At 42.6% G+C, this 25,939-nt stretch overlaps 1 protein-coding gene across 1 annotated transcript; it reads left to right on the top strand.

Annotated features, from left to right (window-relative positions):
• Positions 1-767: 767 nt before the first annotated feature.
• Positions 768-21,649, top strand: LOC121617807 (phosphatidylinositol-binding clathrin assembly protein-like). Its single transcript, XM_041953041.1, has 18 exons — positions 768-897; positions 8,288-8,430; positions 9,873-9,948; positions 10,362-10,464; positions 11,106-11,199; positions 11,282-11,393; positions 11,910-12,016; positions 13,334-13,375; positions 15,240-15,374; positions 16,846-16,964; positions 17,198-17,295; positions 17,488-17,601; positions 17,692-17,722; positions 17,888-18,029; positions 19,402-19,425; positions 19,915-19,971; positions 20,109-20,228; positions 21,524-21,649. Exons 1-18 carry the CDS (start codon positions 768-770, stop codon positions 21,536-21,538), a joined length of 1,662 nt encoding a protein of 553 aa, XP_041808975.1. The 3' UTR covers positions 21,539-21,649.
• The last annotated feature ends 4,290 nt before the right edge of the window (positions 21,650-25,939 follow it).

Below are 25,939 nucleotides of genomic sequence, written 5' to 3'. Positions count from 1 at the left end.
CTGAATTGGCCTATCGGCACCCTCAACACAGAAATACACCCTTTTGTAAGAAGATTAAAAAGACTGGGGGGAGAGAGAAAAAAAAAAAGAAAAGGGAAATCAAAGCGGCTGAGGTTAGATGCAGCCAGCGCGGGGTGCTGTGTGGACCAGAGAGGTGTTTGCGGTCGGATCTCTGCATAGATTGAGAGGAGAAACCGGGCGAAGAAGAGGCAAAAACGGAAAGGACAATGCTTTTATATCGCTTGAGCAAAACGAGTGTTCAGTCATAGGGGATGCCGCACAGATCCGATAATAACCACCGGTAGTCTTTCGATTATTGCCATCGTTATTTCGGATTCAGCCCTCGCACCGGCATCTTCTCACCCTTGGCAGCGGCTGATTTCAGGGATACATTTACTGACGCTGCGCTGTCTTACAAGCTGCTATTGATGCTCTGATTATATATTTTTTTTTCACGCATCTCATCCCCGCAGCTGGCTCGTCCTGATGCCGTCGACTGAATATTAAACGCTTCCCTGGATGTGACCGTCTTATGTTTTATTTGGCCGCCGCATGAATTCTCCCACCGGATCCTCGCCGGTGTACGCTGCTGCTGTCCTCCTCCTCCTCCTCCCGCTCACACGGCCGATCCTCGCAGAGGGCACTACCCTCCTCCCTGCCGCTAAAGACATTTTGATCGCCCTCCCCGGTTCCCCCCACCCGGACTCGACCATCACTCCGCCTGCCTCCTCGTCCACCACCACCACCTCCTCCTCCTCCTCAGTAACATGTCGGGACAGTCTTTGACGGACCGGATCGCCGCCGCGCAGCACAGCATGACCGGATCTGCCATCAGCAAAGCCGTCTGCAAGGCCACGACGCATGAAGTCAGCGGACCCAAGAAGAAACACCTTGACTGTAGGTTAAGCATACCATCAGTGCTTACTGTATAGATAGCCTGCATGCATCAAGCTACCAGCATCTTTCCTCACAAAGGATAGCTTGTATAAACAGCATCTATTTACCCCCCCCACCCCCCACCCCCCCTCTCTCATCCGGCCCGGTTATGTTTTCAGCCTCTTTAATTAGGCACCATCACATTCCCTCAGATTAAACTGTGATTTACGCAGCAAGGCAACGCACCTGGGCATTAATTCAAGCAGTAAATTTTGATATCAGGCGAGGGGCGATCAGCCAGGTACTGTCTGTGCATGTCATTCAGGGGAAATAGGCCACTCTGCTATAGGCTAATCATATTGCAACCAGCCGCTTTACAGTGTAGGCCTATCCATTATTAACGCCACTATCAGCGGCAGCGCTTACATCCCCTGGAGACACTTCAGTGCAGAATTATTCGTGCAGCATCACCAACATTTTCACCTAAATCTCGCGTCCAAGTTGACTGTCATGTCCTCCTGGAGCATTATTATCATTAATGAATGTGTTACTGCTGTCAGTCCTGAGGTGATGGAGGAGCAGCGAGAGGGAGAGAGTCATACTGTGTGTGTGTGTGCTTGTGTGTGTTTGTGTGCTGTACCTCCGCTGGTGGGTGTTCAAATGAGGTGTTTAAAGCAGAGCAATGCTGGTGTCAGTACAGATTCTTTATCTCCACGTTGTGCTAATTACCCGTGTGTGCAAACTGCAGCAATTATGCACACAGGGGAGAGAGAGGAATCCTCACATGTAGATTTTTACCAGTGATTATTAGGTTAGGTGGCTTTTCTGCCTCACTATAATTACTTGACATGATCGATGGAGAGCACAGGGAATCAATGGTGCTGCCAGTCAGACTCAGAGGCAGTCTGTCCAACAGCTACAAAAGACAGACAGACACGAAGGGGGGGTAGCATAGATATCAAGAGGAAATGTGGATAAATCAGTCTGAGAGAAACAACAAGGCAGGTAGCCAAACAGCCTGAGAGTCAGTCATCCAGCTACACGCCCAGCCAGTCAGTCGGCAAGTTTGGCACAGGATTAGTCGGTCATGTCCACAGCAGAGGTGACACTGGGAATTCTGGGCTCCCTCACAAGATGTGCCACAGGGCGCCTCAACATAGTACATCTAAATTAGGCCTGTATCGCTAAAAAGGCAACTAAAGCAGAGAAGCCCTTTAGTGGGGGCGTCTGAGAGGGTTCAGAAGCAAGTTTGGTAATGCACTTAGATGAAAACAGCCTCTTTTTAGACTCTCGAATCATCACGTTGGGTAATTACAGTACAAGTTGATGGTGGCTACCAGTAAAAGCATTATTTAGACTTTCAGTGATGTTACTTCTATAACCACCTGTGAGGGAAATGATTTACCTTTCAGCCGGTGCTGATGGAAACTTTACAGTTGACACTGACTGCGACAACATTTTTAATTCGGAAAGAAACTCAAGGCAAATGATAAGTCAAAATAAAGTATTGTCTTAAGTGCTGAAAAAAATAATTAGCTAAAGGGCCGTTATTGGTTTACTTTTGCACCAGAGCCACAGTTTAGTAAGAACATAGCACCCCTGCAGTTATTAAATGGTAAGGTCGTCCACCTTCAGCACCCACCATGAGTCGGAGTCTCTCAGAAACTAAATGTCATTTAACTCAAGGGTGAGAGCATATCTTCTAAAAATAGAACCAGAGCATTTACATGACAAATTTCCACCCATCAAACGGATTAGAAAAAGGTTTATACCAGCGCTCTCAAGGACAATGAAGTTTCTCTTAGAATGGGGTGGGTTTATTCTGGTCGAGGTGGTTATATTAGGCAGTTTTGTTCCGATCCGGCTCTTACTCTGATCATTACTGGAATAAAAAACTCCACACCAAAGCAGAAACTGTAGGCCTGGCTCAATTCACCCCCCTGGAAGCTTGCATTGAAATTTTTAGCTAAATGAGCGTTTTGTACTTGAGCCATTCAGATGCAGCTGTTCTAACCAGCTTTCCCGATAAAACACTCACTATTTCCTCTCAGGAGGGCCCCTCTTCTCCATCCAGGACGTGATATGATGCAACATACGACTCTGGCATTTATGGAGTGCAGAAGCTGCACTTCTAAGGTGAGGGAAAGGTGCAGGAAGGAAGTGTGTTTGCGATCAGGAGGTCAGTGGATCTAATCCCTCGACTGGCTGAGAGGGCCTTGGTGAGGAAGTGAATAAAGAATGGAAAGAAAAGGCAATGAACTGCTCTAAAGGAGCTTCTGATGAGTCAGCTGTACATGACTGTGGGTCGATGTCGGGTCTCAGATGTGTGCTACTCACCCACCACAGCTGGATTTAAGTCTTTTCTTATTCAACTTGCCTGGCTAAACAGGGTCATAAAAAGTGACAGAAAGGCCTACTTGGTATTTTTAGGGGTGCGTAAAAGCCCTCAGCAGGAATGACACCAGCAAGTAGAACAAAATCAATGTGGTTTACAGAATAAGCTTAAAGGAACAAAATATAATGAAACGTTTTTCTGCGTCTGCACCTGGGCAGCGATTCTGAATCAGTTTACCTAATCTGAGAGGTTTGATGAATACTGACGACATTTCAGTTTCCTTTACAATATACTCAACTCGTTATTGATCCATCCTTGCCAGACACAGTGGGAAGAAAAGATGAATTGCTGTGCCATTTCTCCAAATGCAACACATGATAAATCAAATGCAATGCTGGTCATTGTAGCTACTCAGAGTGAGCAAACCCAGGTCTCGCTGGCATTTTTTTTCTTCTCCATAATATGTCATGACCTTGACAGACTGGTTGGCGACATAAATGGCCAATGCTGATTATTTACAATCCTGTAGCAAGTGATGAGCATGACAGACAGAGTAATGGGATTTCATTTTACTAGGCGATATTCTGCATGGCTGAGATGGTGGAGAGTGTCGACAGAAACCAGATCCATCACACGCAGAATAGTAATCAGGCCAAAAATGACCTTCTGCCCCTGAAAGCACAGTTAGTTGTGTTATTCAGCGTGTGATTTATTTGGTTGTGTGTCATGGCTGTAATAGTGATGTACTGTAGATGTGCTGAGAATAATCATGGGCCTTTTGCTCCTCGGGAGCCACGTTTTCGGCCTTTCAGGCAAATTAAGCGAGAGAAGTCACTGAGAAGAAGTTGGAATAGTGACAGAGAAACAAAAATACCAGCGGGAGGTGTGGCGGTATTGTATTTCAAGTGCACAAACACTTCCACGTTTATGTGGGAGTATAATGACCTTAAAATTCAATTCGATTTCAGGTCCTGAAAGATTACTCATTTTATCTAAAGTCGAGGTCTTTAAACATCTTGAATAAGGTTTTTATTGCATTTTACAGTAAGATTCCCTCCGGCCACACATTCTCTGAGACACTAGTTTTATATTTTGTCTCAACTAGCATTACCAACGCCTTTAACTTCTGTTGTATAAATGTCACCTAAATCTTATTTTTAATCGTGTTACTGCAAACATTATTTCCTGCGTGGTCTACATCTTATCAATAATCCGAGCTGGCAATCATGCAGCCGATAACTCATCGCATCCCTCTGGCTACCAATGCTGTCACACGGCGATGATTAAATCCCAGCTGATGTATTATCACCCAAAGGAATACACAGAGGTTGACCCAACATGGAATATTTGGCTGAAGAAGGTCTATTATGTAGGTGTAATTGTATTAACGTAGAAGCCTGAGTGCTTTGCTTTTTATTACTCAGTGAGAAGTAAAATAGTGCCTTTAAACAGGCTATGCTAACGGCTCTGTGAGGCTGTGCTTAGCCACTGTGGTGCTTTGGGCCAACATAGACAGCTAACACTGTCTTCCTTTTTTTGGTGTATTTGAGGAAACTGTTCACAGAGTAGAAAACACGATCCACAAATATGTTGGTAAGCATTTAAACTGACTTAAACAAACTGTGAATCAAAGCAAATATGTAAAATATTGCGGCTGACTTGTTAAGATATCCAATATACACACCCTGTTAGCTTAATTAGCTTAAGCCTTCTACAGTTCTCCATAAAAACAACTCAAACAAGCATAAAACAGTCCTGCAGTACTTACATAAATGTGACCAATCCAAACTTCACCAAGGAAAGACGTGTGACGAACCTCATGCTCCTCACAGCCTCAGTGCAGCTAAAATACAGAGTTTGTCCACACGTGTCCATGGGGGATCCACCAAAAATGAGGCCAACACAATAATGTTATTAGCATCTTAGTTTAGCCTGTTAGCATGCTAACATTTACAGGTTAGTACTGGCTGATGGGGCGGCTGATGGGGATGTTGTTTGTTTTTTATTTTTGACCTGATGATGGTGCTCAGATGAGCCAGTGCAATTAATTCTACAGGGAACATGAACGTCTGCACCAAATTTCATAGTGATCCATCCAATAGTTGTTGTTTCAGCCTAAAATTGTGCTGCACGTCCACCTTACTGGTGTGTTTTTGTGTGTTCTCTTTTGACAGGAAACATTAATTAGTTGGAATCAATATGGTCCCATTAATTATTGAGCCAGAAGGAAATTCACAAACAAACCATTAACAATGTGTAAAGCATGACTGAACGCTACCATTACCATGTACAGTTTTGATATTAATGCCCTGAGATTTAATTAGGACAAGGGACTGAAAAACCCTTACAATAAAAGTAGATTATAAATCGGGGTGATTCCAAGTTTGCAGCCATTTTCATGTTCTTTAGTGGTAAGATCAGATTCATGGTGGTCTTTTTTGATGTTACTGCGCTGTTACCGTGTTTTCTACATGTTTCACCTCCCATTTTCAGATATTGGAAAAATTTGGTCGTAGGGCAGGGGACCAAACGTCATGACTTTAATGCAGCAGAGCGAGAGCTCGAACCGGGCAGGAAAAGTCGGACAAGCCGATGAAAACTATAACAAATATTGTTACAGATGTGTGGTTTTCACACTCAAAAATAAGATGAAATAAAGTAAACCTGAAGGGGATTGAAGCATTAGCTGCAGAGAATTGCGGGTGCTCCGGGTGCCTTTGACATGCATTAAACATTTAACCGTGGTATCAACTGGGACTGTGGGTATCTAGCGTTTCAGCAGGCGCATAAAACATCACAGAGCTTTCAAATAAACCCTGATAACCTCTGATCCTGTGGAAGCACCAGACCAAAGATTTGCCTCAGAAACCAGACCGCTTGAAGTTTTTCTCACAGTAACACAAATTCTCTCTCCGTCTGTCTTTGAATGCAAGTTCACTTCCTCTGCCTCCTCAGTGGTTTCACTTACTGCATCAGGATGTTTTAATTTAGCTTCTGCACTTGTCTTGTATGTTTGATTTAGTTGCTGCTCCGCTGCTCTTTGCCATGTTGTGCTCTGCTGTCAAAGTCAACTAAAACTGCTTCTCATCTTGACTTTCAAGGTTTGACCTAAGACATTTTTATTCGACCCCGATTCCAGAAAAGTTGGGGCGCTGTGTATAAAAACAATGCAATGATTTGCAAATCCTTTTGGACCCATAATACAGTACAAAGACAAGATATTTCATGTTCAAACTGCTAAACTTTATTGTTTTTTGTAAATTTACACTCATTCTGAATTTGATGCCAGCAATATGCTCCAAAATAGTTGAGCATGTTCACCACTGTGTTACAGCACAGTTTCTTTTAACACTCAGTAAGCATTTGGGAACTGACGACTCTAATTCTTGAAGTTTTGAAAGTCAAATTCTTTTCTATTCTTGCTCAATAGACTTCAGTTGCTCAACAGTCTCTGTTACTATCTGTTGCATGTTATCACCTGTTACCAATCAACCTGTTTACCTGTGGAATGTTCCTAACTGGTGTTTTTGGAGCGTTCCACAGCTTTCCCAGTCTTTTGTTGCTCCTGTCCCAACTTGTTTGAAACATGTTGCTGCATCAGATTCAGAATAAGCAGATATTTACTAAAATCTATTAATCTGATGAGGTGAAACCTTAAATATATTGTCTTTGTGCTGTTTTCAGTTGAGCATATGCCAAAATAGATTAGGATGTCATCATTGTTTTTGTATGATTGACTTGTTTTTCATTTAATCTGTTCAGATTTGTGCTTTACTGCCTCTGTCTATATTTTATCACTTTTGTCTGATGTTCTACTTTTGTTCCAGTTCTTTTAACAATGAAAATCTGATGTGCCCTACTATTAGACCCTGTTCCTGGCTGGGTTTTGAATTATCTGCACAATCTGACAGTACTGCTGAGAACACTGTCTATTAATCTAAACAAGGTTCTCCAGAGCAAAATAGTGAGATAAATGTAATCAGAAAAGATCTTAAACTGGCTGATAAATGTCACCGAACTGATCAAATGGAGCAGCTATACAGTAATGCCCTATAGTCCATTAATATGAAGGGTTTTACTGTAAAACACACAAGTTTAAAGGGAAAGAAATGCAAAGCTTGGTTCTTTAACTTTGAGTCAGTAAATCTTAAAGCTTAAACAAATGCTGAACATATTTCACATTTCGACCTTAAAGCAGAGAAATCCTTGAAGAATTTAGGCCATTCTTCCTCCAGTCTGTAGCTGCATGTGTAGTGTTCACTGCTGAATTCTGAATCACTCACTGTATTATCTGTATTTAATTATTTCTGGGGCAAACTGTTGTTTTGCTGCCTTTTAAAAAGGCAGAGTTAACTTTTCATTCGTGGGACCTTTGAATCCGACACACAGCAGAACACAGAGCTTATTTCCATTTGAAATGTGTCTAACATTTGCTTTGAACAGACAATTTACACTCTGGACCCGAGTCTCAGAGAGTAAACATTTGGATCAACTCAGTTTTAGCCCATCACCGCTAACAAAGACAGTCTGGAAGAGTCTATTCACTTGACAGTATTTTCTTTTCTTTTTTTAAATTTTGCATCCCTTGAACTGATTGTGGCTAAATAGAATTGACCTTGTAATATAACTTTCCATCTTCTCAGATGATATGTTATTGGCATTTTGGTGGAGTAGTAGGTAGCACTGCTGAATTACAGCCACAAAATGGATTTTGTGATACAGTAGCCCTGGTCCTGATTCATCTGTCTATACAGACTGTTATTAAATAATCATTTGTTCATTGATTTGTGTGCTGATATTGAGCGAGGCAAAATGAATGCACAAGTCGATAAGACCGCATTCATCATGGTTGTTCACTCATTCCATCGATTCATAATAACTCAACCTGTAAGCTCTCTGAGGTTATAAATTACGATTTTGATACGTGGCTGGTGCTTTTATTCACAGTGACTTACAGGAAGTGAACAACCAAGGTTTGAGTTTAATAGCAGTCAAACCTCCCTTTTACAAATGATCTCTAATGTTTATTCGCTTTACAGTTTTCTGCATGTCTTTTTTTTTGTGTGTGTCCCCCAGACCTGATCCACTGCACCAATGAGCTGAACGTCAGCATCCCCCACCTGGCAGACACGCTGCTGGAGCGCACGGCCAGTAACAGCTGGATAGTGGTTTTCAAAGCGCTCATCACCACACACCACCTCATGATGTACGGCAACGAGGTGAGCTGAACGCACCGGCGTGTGGAAGCCCGTGGAAACTGCCCGGCAGTTTGTTATCTTGGCATAACAAGCTTGTTTTAATGAGCTCTAAAAATTATTTTCTCTCTTAACGCGATAAAAATAATTACAAGCATGATCACTTATTGGTCTCATAATCCTGGGTGTTCAAAGTTTGGAGGTCCACAAGAATCCATGCCTGGATTGCTTTGTTCAGCTTGTTGTAACACTGGTGTGCTGCAGAGTATCAGCTTCAGGAGAGGCACACTAGATTAGTACTGAAAGACCAGTCAACGGCAACCTAGATAATCTATTAATTGTTTTAGACCTTTATTTAGCAAAAAGACAAACACTTGCTCGAACTAACTTCTTGGTTTGACTATTCACTGCCCTTTTCTTTGGTTTATGTTATTGTAAAATCAATATCTTTGGGGTTTGGTCTGCAAAACAGACAATCTGAAGGCATGGACATTTTTTCACTATTTTATGATATTTAAGAGTTCCATTGACTAAATGATGATCTATAATGTTAAAATCATTAGTTGCAGCCCCACAGTAGGTGATAAACTATTAATACAGCATCAGAACAGTGCACACAGGAGTCAATGAACAGATGAAACATCCAGAGACCAGAGACTGACATTTTGCTCACCGGGTTGCAGCAATTTCTCTCCAACTCTTGCAGCGAGTTTCTTTGAAGCTGTATCTTCCACATCTCCAACAAGGACTGATGAGGCATCCAGCTGACATTTCAATGCCCGGCGTGACAAATCAACTCACTACACTGCTCGCACTACAAGAGCAACAGCCAAGGCATGTTAAATGATCTCAGACAAGACACTGCAACACAAATCGTGACACAACGTTTAGAGGATGTGTCAAGGAGGCCTGGGTTTGCGTGACCAGAAAAACTGCGAGGTTTAAAGGCACATGAACTGGCACCTTTACTTCCCTGTGGGCAGCCGGAGTCAGCACCCGGGATTAAAATGGGCCATGACATGTGCGAGTTGACCTGCTCCAACCTGGCAACCAGGGCAACGCTGACACTAAAAATGAAACAAAATAAAAACGTTATAAGTGATGACTGACAGGTGAGGGGAGAGATGGATAAATATACACCAGTTTGGGGTTTCAATGGAGGATTGTTGTTGCAAAACAGTTGTTCTTCAGCTGCTGCATTATTCAGGATTGTGCTTTTGATTTTCTGCATGCTTCTTGCTGCTGGAGCTCGAGATCCGCTATTTTACTGTCTAACCGCACCTATGCTACCTGCGTCAAGCGACAGTTTTGGAGGAAGTCTAAATTTCCTTTTGATGAAGTCAACAAACTCAGAGCTGCTCCTGTCTGCTAATTCATTGCTATTGTGTCTGTGTGGACATGACATAACACTGAATGCCATCAGATAAGTCACTAACTCTTTCCTCTTGTCCTTTTTTTTCTATCAGAGATTGATGCAGTACCTTGCCTCCAGAAACACGCTCTTCAACCTCAACAACTTTCTAGATAAGGCTGCACTACAAGGTGATTTAATGCCATTTGGCTGTGTGTAAACTCAGCAGTGCTGCACGTCTAACAAAATGACTTTATTTCGGACTCTCCCCGGCTCTGCAAAACTATCAATAAGCCCATTTCAGAGCCTACTTCAAAGAAAAGCTACAAACAAATGTGGCTTTTGTTTGATTCAAGGGGCTGCTGAATGTTAGTGAAAATGGAAACTCAGTAACTTCGCAATTCAATATACTTGAAAGCATAAAATAACAAAATAAATAAATCTCAAGGTAAGATGGTGCAAAGGGCCAGTTTGACACATCAGGGAGAAGCTCATGGAGAAGTTAGTCCATTTCATATGAAAGGGATTATGGCTTCTTAACCTGGTGTGAAAGTAGGCCAAGGTGATTGGTCTCTCACTGCAGCGCCCCCTCTGTGTCCCCCAGGGTACAACATGTCAACTTTCATCAGACGCTACAGCCGCTACCTGAATGAAAAAGCCATGTCTTACAGACTAGCAGCAGTGGACTTCACCAAGATGAAGAGAGGGTAACAAACTCAGCACACACTACACTGCCATACATGTATACATGTCACATATATGGAGGAGCATTATAGGCATTGTTAAGCAAAAATTATTTCACAATTTTCAGCAGATGGCAGTTGCACTAAATGTATTTTTATTTTTTCCTCTACTTCAGCTTTATAGCAAAGAGGTTTTCAATTTTTTCTTAGAGCAAGCCCATGTGACTTTTGTTGCGGCCTCTATGGCCACAAGTGGAAAATATGGACTAACGGGTAAATGCTAAAGAATGCTAATAGCTAGTTTTCATTGTAACATTAGCATGAGTAAATAAGGGTCAAAAAGTCAGCGAACTAAACCAGTAACATCCACCTGTGAAGTTTGTTAACTAGTAATTTAGCTATCCACTATAAGCTGCTGGTCATACCAGAACAAATAAGGCTTATAAATTCATTCACATGTAGGAGGAAGAATGTTTTGTTTTCTCTTTCAAAATGAACAGTCTCACTTTAAAGAGTGTTTCTTGTTGCTAATATACACTAAAACGCTTCACTCTGTTGGTTCTCACGGACCTCCTTACACACATACACACCTTAGTCTGCAGGCCTGATGAGTCCTGTGTGTGTTGCATGGATGTTTGTGTGCATGCCTTCTTGTCTGATACCAGGGCTGACGGCGTGATGCGCACCATGAACACAGAGAAGCTGATCAAGACTCTGCCCACCATTCAGAACCAGCTGGATGCACTGCTGGATTTCCAGGTAAACGTCTGACTTAAAGACACAAGATGTGTGTAAAATCTTGATCCAATCTCATTGTCTCTCCTTTTTTTCTTTCCTTCAGCCCAACTCCAACGAGCTGACCAACGGGGTGATCAACACAGCTTTCATGTTGCTGTTCAAAGACTCCATACGGCTGTTTGCTGCTTACAATGAAGGGGTCATCAACATGCTGGGTAAACCACACATACAACACAGCAGCTGTAGGGTTAAGCTCTACTGAGTGCATTTTGTATTTATGCAGTAATCTGCCTCTGATGCTGAGATCACAAGACTGTGACTCTGCTCAATCCGTCTTTAAGGGGAAATCAATTTTTCCCCCGACTGTCTCTCGCAGTCCAATTAAAGACTATAAAGACCACCTTTTCTTTCATTAATTATGAGGAGTCAGAGGCTGAGAACAGACCATCGCACTCCTTAGTGTGGAGTTCATTAAATGATTCATTTATTACTTGACCTGATTTGAGGTGCTTCAACCATGGATACTGGGGCTCTATGTGGAATTTATTTTCAGACGTGCGGGCTAATCAGGACAAATCAGTATCAGCAGTTTTTCTTTATTGTATACACTTTCATTAGTTTTATCATCTAGCACCTCAGTGCATTAAAATAAATATTAATGACAAATTTACTTAGTTCTCGTTTCTGAATAAATAGTGATTTTATGCTGATTGTGGTCTTCTGACACACAGAGAAATACTTTGACATGAAGAAGAACCAGTGCAAAGAAGCTCTGGAGATCTACAAGACTTTCCTCAACAGGATGACCAAACTGTCCGAGTTCCTCAAAGTGGCAGAGGTAACGTCCGTTTGTCCCGCTGCTCCTGTTTCCTCAGAGGAGACAGATAAGGCGAGAATATCTGTCTGGAGCCAATCTCGACGGTCTCCTCTCCTATAAGCATTACCTCCATGTTCTTTTATCCCGATCTCCTGTTTGTCAGAAGAATTTAACACTCAGAGACAATAATCCACTTTAACCCGTTGAGATCTGCTCCAGACTTCTGTTACCTCTGGGATCTGATTTGCGGTTGGTATTTCCTGAGCTAAAACTGACCGTAGATCAGCGTCCGGGGGCTTTCTTCTCATTAATGTTTTTTTTTTTGCCTTTAGATTTTCTCCTGTTTCTGTCCCTCTCTTGCCCTGACCTGGGGAAGGGGTTACTCCAAAACAGTGATTAATGGCTGAGTCTTAGCCTGTCAGAGAGCCACTCATGTAGAGCTTCCAGTTGAGGGACCCCTCGCGTGCTGCCTGTTCACATGCCTGCACTGCATGCCCAAGCAAGCTCTTTTTCTATCACTATCTCTGTCTCCTCTTATTTTATTTCCTCCTTTTCTTAAAAAAAACCAAACATTTTTCTTTATAATGCCTGTTATCCAATTAACAGTTGCAGTCATCGCTAGGCCTCACAGTGAATAGAAACAGTTTGATCCTCTGTAGGCTGCATAGCATCCGTCTTCAAAGGCTTTCTCTCTGCTTGGTTTCGATCCCATTTGGAAGAAGGTTTGGGGTGCAGCCGCTCGATCCAAAAACAGCAGCAACAAAACAGACTAACGTTGACTTTAAGGACCCATTCATTTTACCTGTCTAACAAAATGTGTGTTTGTCTGTGTGTCATCTGTGTCCCTCCCCTGTCCTTCTGTTCAAAGTCAACATTAGTTGAGTGTCTTCCTTTTGGATGTTTCTTACCTCGCAGTCATGTGACCTGTTGTCTGCCCTCTCTGCCCTGCCTGGTCAATCAGTCGATGTGCTCAGCATCCATTTCAAACCAGTCTCCAGACCTCACTGTGCGTGTGTGTGTGTGTTCTTATAAGTGTGTGTGTGTGTACATCTACTGTGTATATATAGGTGTTTGTATGCGTGTGCATGCGCCCTCCTCCCCTCCTCCTCTGTTGTCTTTTATTTGTTTTCCTTTCCAGCCACTGCATGAAGTAATGAATGCTTGGGTTTGATTCTTCTTTCTCCCTCCTCCTCCTCCTCTTCCTCCTTCACACGCCTCTTCCCTTTTCTGTTACTCTGTTGGGTTTTTTGGTTTATTCCTTGTTTTACTATTACATTTGGTTTATTTTTTATTTTGCCTCCCTCCCCTACCCCTCCTCCCTCCTTTTTTGTGACACAGCGAGTTGGGATAGATCAGGGCGACAGCCCCGATCTCACACAGGTCAGTCTACATCTCATCTCAATCAGTCAATCAACCAGTCAGTCAACCAGTACTTAAATCCGTCAAGTCAATCCCATAATGCTTCATTTTAAACGCTCCCGTTCCCTACTCACCCTACAGACCTGCCCACACTGCAGCTGCCCCGTCCTCCTCCTCTCTTCTTCGCTCCCCTTAACTCCTTCGCCTTTTCTCCCTTTTCTCTCTGAGCCTAGAATAGAGAGGAAACAATAAATGAAGACCTGCAAATAGCCTTGAAGCACATTTCGTTTTTTTCCCCCCACAATTTCTAAGCATTAGTGCAGGATTTTCATTATTTTTCTTATCTGACTCACTGTAGAGCAAATTTTACTCTGAGGTAAGACTTTGAAAGCAGCATTTATGTGGCTGAATAACAAAAAGTTTGTGGCCTCTTTTTGCAGATTTATATTTTAGATGTCCATTATCGGGGCTTAGTATCTGTCTGAATTTTTCCTGCAGTCTTTCTGGCATTTTCACAGTGTAAATATCAAGGCTTGTCTCCTCATTCAAAGTCTTCTACAAATAAGTCAGCACAGCTTTATGAAATAGGTTTTTGCCCATATAAGCAGTGTTCAAATCATTTTCCTGAAAAAGATTATGTCCCTTTGCATTAGCTGTGGGGAGAGCAGCGAATGGTTTTTATTAAGTAGGTTTCTGCAAATATGACTTGGATAGGTGTACATAATGCCATCATAAGTACTGCATATAATGCTGAAGGCCTCAAATGCAACGTATCCTTTTCAGTGGACACATAATTGGATTTTTAATGTGACAAATCAGGTAACAAACTGAAAAGGGCTGACTCTTTAAAATTAATGCCATGTTTGTAGTGCTTATGAAGACCTTATATGCCCTTATTCAACCACATAGTGACCCATGCCTCTACTGAGCTGTAGATATGTGTCTGTTTTACTTTTAAACTTTTAGCATATTCTAGATTTCTCTGAAGAAGGATATCCAGAATTCGCATTTTACTCTCTTTCCCCCTTAAAATAAGTATATGAGAAATCTTTTCTTTGCTTGTTGTGTTTGCATTGTGTGTTATCTGGTGCTGAAATGTAAGGCTCTAGATGAAAACCGTGGTATCACATGTGGTCCAAATGAACCCATCCATCCTTTTTGTTTTCCAATAAGGAGTGCTGGCCAGCTGCTCAATGTGTATACCTGGTTTTTCACCAGACGTCTACATTTCACTGAGTTAACGTCTTTGGCTTCCAGTGGGATAAATTATTTGTACTTAGCTCTTTTGTTTAGTTGCTGCCTGATTTCCAAAACAAAATCAAAAGACTAATACTTTAATTTGAACTTGAACCTAACATGGAATCCACGAGTTAACTCTTAATTTTGGGACTGTGACTTTCTTTTCGTGTACTTGTGTGTAAGTGTGTGTGTTTACGAGAGCGTTTGTGCACTGCTGGCCTCTGCATGGGCTCATTAGACGGTTCAGAGATGTGTTCATTGTGTTTCTCCGACAGTGGAGCCCTGCAGCGAAGATGCTCTGCTCTGTCCTGAGCTGTCAGTTCTGCTGTGGACTCGCTTGCATGATCCTAGGCTGATGTGTGCATGCTGGTCAACCAAACCTGATGAAACCAATTGCAAAAAAAAAAAAAAAAAAAATCAAACAAAAATAAATAGATAAATAACGCGGTGGTAGAGTAAATTAAAAATCTGAGGACGATGTCTTAATTTTGCTGCTGCTTGTGTGTGCGAATGTGAGCGAGTGACATAAAATGAGGAGGTGAGGAGATTGGAGTGAGAAAGCAGTGTGTCCCATTTTGTCCACTTGGTTGTTGTTCTTACGTTATCCTACCTACCACCCACCCCCCCGATTTGCCCCCCTCCTCAGGCTCCCAGCTCTCTCCTTGAGGCTCTGGAGCAGCATCTAGCCTCTCTGGAGGGCAGGAAGCTGAAGGACCTCTCCACCGCCAGCAGGTACAATCAGATCACAAAAAAGCTACTCAGATCTGATGCACCACTTAATGCTACGATTAGTACTACTGCTGTTCCTACTACTACTGCTGCTACATGGACCAATACCACCAGTACTACTGTTGCTCTACTAATACTACTTTCATTACAAAACAAACTGAGCAAAAAGTCTAAGCAGCTACAGCCAAGTTAGCAGCTCTGTGAGGCTGTTTTTAGGCACAGTGGTGCTTTGAGCTAAATGCTAATGTCAACATGCTAACATGCCCACACTGAAAATGCTAACATGATGATGTTTAGCAGGTACTATTTGCTGTTTTTTATCATTTTAGTGTCTTGTGTTAGCATGCTAACATTTGCTAATTAGCACTTAACGTAAAGTACAACTGAGGCTGACAGGGATGATTAGTTTAGTTAGCGATTTAGTTATAAACTAATTATAGTTACCTTTAACTTTAATGGGATTGCTACTGCTGTTGTATAAGTGGTACTTGTACTACTTCTACTACTATACTGTCACTACTACTACTGCTTAAATATTTCAACAACTATTGGATGGATTGCCATGAATTTTTGTGCAGACAGTCATGGTCCCCAGAGGATGAATCCTGACAACTGTCATCATCCTCAGACCTTTCATGTAGTGCATCACCTGATCAAACTTTCCATCTGCCCAACACTTTACTATGAGCGTGACAGCCTCACAGAGCTGCGAGCGTGGCTGTAGATTCTTACTCTTGTTAAAATCTTGTTAAAAGTTAAAGTAAGGAAGCACGCTAAAGTGCAACCCAGTAAAAAAGAGAAACAAGCAAAACAAAGCAAAATAGCAGCTGTGGAAACTCTGCAGGCTTTGCAAAAATGTGTTTCTGTGTGTGTACGTATGTGCGTCACCTCCAGATCCAGCACCTTGTCCAGTGCAGTGTCCTCTCTCTCCAGCACTGGGATCTCTCTCAGCCGTATGGACGACAAGACAGAAGACAACAGACTGCAGCAACACAAGGCGAGACATGCAAGAGAATTTTAAACTCACACACACATATCGGTTTAGACTGCTGATATTACACACTAATACTACTGTATCGAATTAAACCACGATATGATCACTGGCAGTGCGCAAACCTTTTCACAAAATAACTGCTTTGTGATTTCATGTGAGAAAAGCACACTGAAATCGCTTGTGTGAACTGTGAACAAAACTGAACGTGAAGTCTTTTTGTCCTCCGCACTGTTGAACGGACAAGTGCATTAATCCTGCAATACAGTGAAATACACCGTTTCTGGCTGCTGGCCCGTAGCGGACAGAGATGCACAGAGAATGAAAATGAAGTCCAAGTCTCGAGACCCTCTGCAGTGGATTTTCCATTTAAAGAAGCATCCAGGACAAATCAAAAACACAGGGAATAGAAATGAGAAATCATTTTCCGGAGGAGGTTAACACTATTCATGTGTACTGCAGGGCTCTTTATAAACCATGGAAATGTCCTGTTGTGCTGTTAATGCGTCTCATGCAGGAGGACGGTCATAAGGTGATTGACATTCAGACACCGAATGCGTCACCCAGCACCCAGTCAGTGGGCAGCGCCAACAGCAGCGGAGGGGCCACAGATCTGTTCTCCAACTCACCCATCGTACCCGTCAACAACCAGTGAGTCTGACATCTGTAGTCACACACACACACAGTGTAAAATCTTCTGCATGTAATACTCTTCTGACGTGTAATCTTAGATTTTTATTGTCTTTTACAAACTCCTATCCTTCGGTTTGCCGTTACATTTTATCGACCAGGCCTTTTCTTTATCCCTGGCTGCCTTTATAAGTTAGACTTTGAAAAATGGTGTTTTCTAGTTACATAAAAATGATCCATTTTCCTTCCTGCAGTGTGCCAAACCTGACCAGTGAGCTGTTCACCCTGCAGCCTAACTTCACCCCCATCCAGACCACACACACTGTGCCCAACAATAACAATGCCTGGGGAGGTAGGCCTGCATGCGCAAACAAACGCACACACAATCGCGCAAACACGCAGCGTGCAAATACATGCCCATTCACGCACACGCTGCTCAGAGCCGGATGAGCTGTGACAGTGATGCCCAGTTGCTTCACGCTCTTGACTCATTTTTTCCCCTCTTTTCTCCTTTCACGTTACCATGGTAACCTTTGGATGTCAGGTGACCTGCTAAAGCCCGCCCCACCCACTCAAATCCACAGCCCTGGAGCCCCATTGCACTCTGGGAAAATGCTGCCCAATGATCTGGACTCTTCATTAGCCAACCTCGTTGGCAGTGAGTATGCAGCGTCTCTCTCCAAATATTCAGTCATCGCTGTGTTGCTTCCTGTCAGCTGATGTTATGTTTCTTTTTTCCCTCTCGCAGACCTGCAGTTTGGTGGGACGCCAGCAAAAAAGTGAGTGGGTTTTTCACAACGTCTAAACTTAGCCACGAGCAAATGACTCAGCTGCCTATCCAGTTTTATCACCGTTCACACTCTCTTATGACTCATTATTTCTCTTTTGTTTTTTGCATAATCACTGCTGCTAATGCTTTGTGTGTGCGTGTGTGTGTGCATCAGGCCGGAGCTCCAGTGGAGTCAGCTGGTAGAGAAGAAGCCAACAGGAGGAAGTGGTTGGCAGTCCAAGACCATGTGCACCAGCACCAACTGGACTCACACCACCCATCCCATGGCACCTGCACCCATGCCCGTCCCTCAGATGGTAACTTAAAAGCCACACTCGCACTGTTTTTTTTTTTTTTACTGGGTCAGAGTTAGGCACGATCACATACTTACTGCAAAGCTCCTGCACGCTCACAGATTTTTTTTAACCTTTGTTGCCTGAGTAGACCTATGCAAGATAGAAAGGGCATATACAGTTAGTCACATGCAGGACAATTCAAAACTGGACCTGCACAGTGCTAATTTGTGCCTGTTTGATCTGACTTTCACTCCAGTTGGACACACAAACACAAAACTGCTCTGTGCAGCGAGTGAAATACGGAAAAGCTACTGCCTGCCAACACTTAGACATGAGAGATGACATTAAGAGTACCCCAGTGTCTCTCTTTGATCATCAGCCTTGTATACCACCTGCACTCTCATTTGTTGATGTGAAGTTGGATAATTAAGGATTGTTTTCATGATCAATTAATCTGGCGATATTTTTTTTGATTAACTGATTAATGGCCTAGCCTATAAAATATCTGTCCATTGCTGAGTTCAAGGTGTTGTCTTCAAATTAGACAAATCTTTTGTCTAAAACCCAAAGATATTCAGTTTCTAATGATATAAAATAGAGAAAAGCAGAAAAGTCTGATTAGAGAAGCTGAAATCAGAGAACATTTGGCAGTTTTTTGCTTGAAAAATGACTTGAATTATTAATTGATTATCAAACTAGTCCCCAATTATTATTATTAACCAATTAATCATTGCAGCTCTAATGTCATGATTTTCAAAGCAGAGAAAATCCTCAGACGTCTGAATTCTCCATGTAGTGAATTTCATTACATAAATTTGCGAAAATCATCTTAAATAAAAATAACACAGCAGGAGCTTTCTGGCAGATACAAAATAATGACAGACAATGAAAAACAAACTCAACCTGACATGAAGGTCTTTATATTTTACAGGATCTGGACACCTCTAGCAGAAATCTTTTGAAGAAGTGGTGTGTTGTGTATTAATTCGGTGCCATCCATCAGTTTGTCAGTGAAGTTAGTTTCTCTTAATGATACGATATCTCATCCTGGACTGAAACTCATCAAATATACCTGTTGGCCAATTCTAACTTTTTCTGCCGCATTTGGGGCTTTTGAAGGAGCTTCCAAATGTGCCTCCGTCCTTTGTGCTCCACTCTAATTATCGCCACGTCTCTTCCATTCAGTCTGGTTTCATCTTTTCATTTTCGACTGATTGACCTCTCAACTCAAACCGCTCATTTACTCAGCAAATGGCTCGGAAAGCCGGCGGCACGGCTTGAATAGAAAGTAGAGGCGACTGGAACATGAGGAATGGGCAAAGGTTGGGTTTATCTTCTCTGCATGAGCACGGCTTTGATTGTTGTAACTCTCTTTTTCTGTAACCCTCCACAGAATGGGATGATCTATACTGGCTATGTAAGTACCTTTCTTCACTTCTTGTCCTCATCAATCTTTTTTTTTTTGCATCTGATTTCATCCTGACATCCTCCTAAAACCCCTCTGGCTTTGCTCTAAAAATCTTTCCTTGTGCCACTTTTACTATTAGGTTGTTTGTATTGAATGTGAATTATCAAAGGAAAAGGGAGTTATTTTACTTATTGTGCTGCCTTAGCATTGTTGTTCCATCGCTTGTGGTTATTACAGGCTGCCGATCTGCTACCTCGATTCATCTTTGTTAAATGTTGCACCTCTTTTTGTTGCTCCGGTTTCGGTGTCTCCTACATGCAAATGAATGCAACTGTTTAAGAAAGTCAGAGCATTTCTGTCTTTGTTGTTCGGGGGCATCTTTGACTGGTTAGACATGACGCTGACAATATCAGGGTGTTTGCAATCAACTTTTAACTCAAGATTAAGATTGGCTCAGCCATGCAACGGTCAATTGTGTTCCTCTGTTTTTCTGTACAGGCTCCAGCACCAGTGGCTTTTCCTATGACGACACCCCAAGTGCCTGTGTATGGAATGGTAAACAACAGTCTGATCTCACTCATGCATTCAGAGGGCTTTCACTCATACTCTGCTGGGATTAATCTATGTTTTTCTCTCTGTCTTCGTTACCCTGTTTGCTCCCCGCCTTCTCCCTCCACCCGCCCTCTGAACAGCTCCCTCCTCAGATGAGTCATCAGATGGGGGGCGTTCCCATGATGCCCCCGCAGCCTGTCATGTACAACCAGCCTGTCCTGAGACCCACCAACCCCTTTGGGCCTATCCCGGGGACACAGGTAACACACGCACACACGCACACATACACATATATATTGGTGAATATGTCACGTACTCTAATTGAAGGACTCGCCTGACATGTTGGCAAATGCTTTGCTTTCTTGCTGAGATTTAGATGAGACAACTGACACCTCTCTCATAGTTGCACGTTCGTTACAATGTAAGTCTACAGCCAGTTAGCCTAGCTTAGCATAAAAACAGGAAACGGGGAAACAGCTTAGTTGGCTCTGTCCCAAGGTGAAAAAATAAATAAATAAACATAGCAGCATGTTTAAAATGAGGTAAGGTGGGGGGTAACCCCATACATGCCTACATTAAAAAAACCCACAACCACATCCTAGCAGACAGTTTTTTATGCTAAGCTAACTATATTTATTCTGCTGACATTGCAGTTCAATATCAATCTTCTCATGTTACGATAGGAAAGCAAATAAGTTAGGGTAAGGTTGTTTTTTTTTAATCCCGCACATAAATGATAAATTATTAACAATCTGACGTCACACAGAGCAATTCCGAGCGTGGCTACAATGCAGTTAAATAGGAAATTTAGTTTAAATTTTTATTTTATTTATTTGACATTATGAGCTACAGAAACTTTCAGTTCAACCTCACAGACTCGTGCTCCTCCACACAAGTCAGCCCAACCTAAAGCTTCTCTCCGGAAATCAGTTTTCCTCCCAGTAAACGTAGAGGTGTGAGGGGAAACCATCCAAATTTGAAACTTGACTGGACACTGGCCTTCTTTTAGTTTTATGCTTTGGAGAGAGTTGCTCAAAAGGAAGTAGTAGCTATGGAGCTATAGCTATATACCTAAGTGCAGGAAATTAGTAACTGCAGCAGAGGTAGGCAAGGTGCATGGGGAAAAAAAACGATAAGCATATACTCAATTATTTCATCACAAAATGACTAAAGTGTGTTGGAAATTATATATATTAAGTTCAAGCCTTCTGACATAACTGACGCACTCTTTCATAGCTATAAGTAGCATTCAAACCGTGAAGCCTTTAAGAAGTTGTCAAATCATTTTAAAATTGACCAACAAGTGTGAAGGAAGTCTTTCTCACAGTGAGGCTGCAGCTAGAAGACTATCAGGAGAACAAACAAGTATATTTTGACCAATTATTCAAAACATAGCAGCAAAATATAACTGCTTACCAAGCACTCACGCTTTCTGAGAAGCTGTTTTCCTGGCACTGCGGCAGGTAATATCCTCGTCAATAGATGCCTGAACACTTGATGAGGTGTTTTGTTGAACTAAATTACTCTCCATCCCCCCTCCCCGTGTTCTCTGCAGATGCACTTCATGTAGGGGTGATGTTGTAACCATGGCAGCAAAGCCGAGAGAGAGAAGGCGAGAGGAAAGAGATGGAGAGAAAGAGTCGAAGAAAACAAATCCAGAACCAAATCCAGTGCCGGAGGAGGAAAGAAGAAAGACGACGACAGAGGGGAAAGGGAGGGGAGAGGAAGAAGGAGAGAGGACCAGAGGGACGGATAAAAGAAGAAATGCTGATGTCTGTTTCCATGTCGCCTGACCCTCTAATCTCCTCTCCTCTCCATGTGGCTACTGATCTCTCTGTCTTTGAATCTATTATGCCGGGGCACCAGAGGCTCCGCATCAATCCCACTCATCCTGTTTGATTTGCCAATTCAAATGGCGATTACGACCTGTGGTGATGCTACGACAACTGACAGCTCTCTGGAAGTGCAGAAGCTCTTTCGCCACTTCCTGACCTCCTCATCTCGATAATTTCCTGTATAAAATAACCTCACTGTCCCACAGCTGAATCAAACTCGGAGTGCACGCGTCTCTTTCTCTGATTGGATTGTTTGCTGGCACTTTACTCAATGTGAACTTTGCCAAGGGTGTGTGTCTGTGTAGGTGATTTTAGCATCTTGTTCAGATTGGTTCCCTCGTCGCGTGTCATCCATCACCTGATGTCAGAAGTAATTGATTTGAATGCGTGTCCCTTTTTCTACATTTCAATGTGCTGCATCGGCATTACCGTTTGAGTCTATTTATGAGCTCCGTTTGTTCTTAATTGCCAACTTCACATCAAGAATTCGGCGTGGAACGATAATTTTTGCGGGCACGCTTGTGTGTGTGTGTGTGTGTGTGGATGGACGTGGCTGTGTAAGGTATGTACTGTATGTGTTTCTCTTTTGGTACCTGATGTCATTGCTGTGTTGCCAGGTACCAATGTGTTACTGCACTGGAACTAACTGATGAAAGCACTGAGCCAGACCCAGGCATCGCATTTGGATGTAAACCTCTTACACTATATTTGCTACTTGGGGACGTGCTGTACACACTGTGTATTTTGTTCTTGTTTTTCTCCTCTACAGCTGTGCAATATCATGCAACCTCATCACTGTCTTTTCCACCCATCTGTAGGATGTTTAGAAGCTGTTTGTGCTTCTTGTGTGCACACATCAGGTTTCTGTACAGAATGCAGTTTTTTTTTTTCCTGTTTGTTTTTTAACCTGTTTTGTTGTACCCGTACTGCTCTAAAAGTAGTGAAAATGCACTCAGAGCCAGATAGAGAGGTGACTGGATACTAGTAAGGAGGCGATTCTCAGTCTGGCCAATCACAAATGGTCCAACTCCCAACCTGTATGATGTTCTTCCTGTCCTGAGCGTTCACCCTGTCTAAAATGAGTCTCCTGTGAAGTCCTTTACACTCCAGAAAAACTGGATAAGCGTAATTACCACAGCATATGTCTCACCTCCACTTGGAGGAATTAAAGACATTGCTAACACAGACAGGGGGTTTGTTAATGTAGTGTTAACATTTATGGGCAGGACAGCTAAAGGTCAGTCGCGGGAGTTAAATGAGGACCAGACCGCCGGAAAGCAACTGAGGGTAATGTCTGTCGATCAGGACCCAAGTAATGCCTGCAGTGACGACATACAGATTAATTCAGACAGCCAGAGACGGGAGGCTTTAATGAGACGTTAAATGTTAATGTGGCTTTTCTGGCGGATCCAAGGTCAAGTTAGACCCACAGACAGACGGTATATATATATATACATATATATAGCACAAACCTTCAAAGAGGGGACAACGCTCTGCTGCACAAAAACCTAAAATCATTGCTGGGATGTACAGTTGAAAGGGGCAATAATCGATTAGGGATGAAGTCGTTTTCTATTGATTGTGTCTGTTCTATGTACATGTGCTGTATGTGTGTTCGTGTGCACATGCCTTCCCATAGAGATAAACAGGGTCATGTTCCTCGGTTAGAGATGAAAGGTCTCTAGTGAGCTGGTAGCGTGTACTAACTTAGCAGTGAGTGTTATTGTGACCGTGTCTCAGTCTGTACAAGGCAACATCGAATTGAGGTGGCTCAAGGATCACTCATCTGCTGAAAAACGCAAAGAGAAAGAAAATAACAGAGCCCCAAGTCATCAGACCCGGAATCTCGAAGCGAATCTTGAGGCAAACCTCTCCAGACAGCTGGAGCTGCACACGCTGGTGATTCCGAACAAACTCGCCAGAAAATTGGTGGCGTATGGCCATGATTCACCCTTGAACTGTAACTGCTGACAACGCAAAAACCGATCTCCCTGCAGCTACGACTCTACTACCAGCAGAGCGAGACTTCAGTGTTAGACATCGTCACCAAGCAGGCAGATCTTCTCTGACGTTTCTAAATAAGAGGCCAGCCGACGTTTGGATATCTCCTTTGGAAAAATTTGGCATTCACTCTCCTCCATTACTCGTTGTTCCAGTGGTTTGTCTTTCTCCGTCAGCTGAATGCTCTTCTCATTGTGCACTTCACTCCCACGACGCAGCTCGATCCACCCTGGGCCAACCTCTGACTGTTAGTGTCCTCTGTATATAGGTAATGCCGTTCATGTGTTTTTAGACGTGCTCTCTCTGTAAAGTGATTGAAGCCCCATTGGATGACGTACTGTACGTGGGACAATTTATTGCTGTATCTGTGTTTGAATGGTTGTATTTTGAAGGTGTCATCATCCAGGGATGGGTGGGTGGGCGGGTTTGATGTTTGTGATGTTTGTGTCCATCTCGAGGAGGAAAGGGGAAGGGTTGGGGGTGGGTCAAGGGTAAACTATCACAACTGGTCTATACCAAGAGTGTCTTCATCGAGGAAGTGGACAGGACAGGGTCTGTCCTCTTCGAAACAGGAACATTTTTTTGCACCAAAGTCATCCTCAAAGCGCAGCTTCTTCTTATTCAAGGTCACTACGGATGGATGATATCAGAACTCAAAAGGATTTTTTTGTTCTTTTCTTTTTAGAGACAAAGAAACTGTCTTTTTTTTTGCATGATTAAGTGTCGTCTTTTTATTGGCTTGTGTGCCCGGTAAAAGCATGACCATTGTGTGAACTCTCACTTACCGGTGTGTTTGGAAAATGTTAAGGAAATTTCTCCATGAGATTTTTTACTTACCTCTTGACATGAACGTTCATTGACATTCATAATCAACTGTTTTACAATGTAGGGTCTGTAACTGTTTGAAGGCTGCCTCGCATGCAGAAATGCAACTTGCAAGTAACCCATCAAACTTCAAACCCAGTTACCATAACTGCATCTTTGTAAAACACCATGGATGTCAATGCCAGTTATCACCTAGCTAGCTAGACATTGCAGTCTTGTAAAATCGCTCTTTATTAAAGCGTTGCTATTTTCAATACGTGTGTTTGAATGCTCGCTCCTTTTTCATACTATGCCAGCAGCATAATGGGAGGTTGTGATTGAAAGTCAAAGTACTGTACTATGTGTTTGGTCTGGTCCATATTGTGTGGTGTTTTTAACGTGTTTGCCCAGTCTTGTCCTGTCTGTTACCATCAACTGGACGTATTCGTTCCCAGTCATCCTCTAAAGCATGGACTGGTTTCCTGAAACCAAGCTTAGAAGAAGCTTCAACTTTTTTTTTTTTGAGACAACTTTGGCAAACGGGCCGAAGGTGTACAGACCCAGACAAGGGGTTTTGAGACCAGTGACCCTGCTTAAAGTGCAGATCGGTAAAATTTACAACAAAATTTATCATCTCTGTGTCAGTCATGTCTCTGTACACTTTGCTTTTGTAGCATACAGTTTCACATACACCTGTTCTTGATTATCCTCCCCCCTGCTAAATCAACGTAAGAAAAAGAGCATAAAAGGCGTAAGGCAAACTTTCCTAGAAGCGTCCTCCGGCGGATGTCTCAGAATTAGTAGTTTGAGAAAACCTGCTTCAACAGGTGAGTCTGTTAGGGAAAGTTATTTCCTCTTACATTCAGTTCATCCTGCCTTTCCATACATGTATAATCTGCTGAAAATGGAATCTAGGTAAAGTCAGTGTGCACAATACTTCTCCCTGCACTCTAACCTTACAAAAAGGTGGTGAACTTAAGAAATACTTACAGAAATGGGTTGCTTGGACTCTTTTTTTCCATGATTGAAGACTCCCAAGACCATTATCAACTATCTCAAGTGTGCGTAGAAACTCAACAAGGATCCAAAATAGACCGTTGTATTCGTCACTGAAGCTACTTCACGGACTCATCTGGTGGCTGGAAACCAGACTTGTTACCAGGGCAGAAACTGCATTTGTATGTCGTTATGCCAGTGAAGGGTGCATGATGTCTATGCAGTTTCATGCTCCACTCTTCGTCCATTTACGTACATAGGACTACTCATCATATTACCTCAGTATACCATCAGTATTGTGTATACTGCATTCAATGCACTCATTCAGTACTCTC

The sequence above is a fragment of the Chelmon rostratus genome, chromosome 14, assembly GCF_017976325.1.
Source record: "Chelmon rostratus isolate fCheRos1 chromosome 14, fCheRos1.pri, whole genome shotgun sequence".
Classification (NCBI taxonomy): Eukaryota; Metazoa; Chordata; class Actinopteri; order Chaetodontiformes; family Chaetodontidae; genus Chelmon; species Chelmon rostratus.
This window is presented reverse-complemented; position numbering and strand designations above follow the sequence as displayed.

What these genes read in the sequence shown, in the direction of transcription:
- LOC121617807 (XM_041953041.1), top strand. Translation starts at nt 768, where the DNA reads ATGTCGGGACAGTCTTTGACGGACCGGATCGCCGCCGCGCAGCACAGC. An exon ending in CAATAACAATGCCTGGGGAG is followed by an intron (nt 17,296 to 17,487) that starts GTAGGCCTGCAT and finishes TTTGGATGTCAG; the next exon opens with GTGACCTGCTAAAGCCCGCC. An exon ending in AAGTGCCTGTGTATGGAATG is followed by an intron (nt 19,972 to 20,108) that starts GTAAACAACAGT and finishes CCCTCTGAACAG; the next exon opens with CTCCCTCCTCAGATGAGTCA.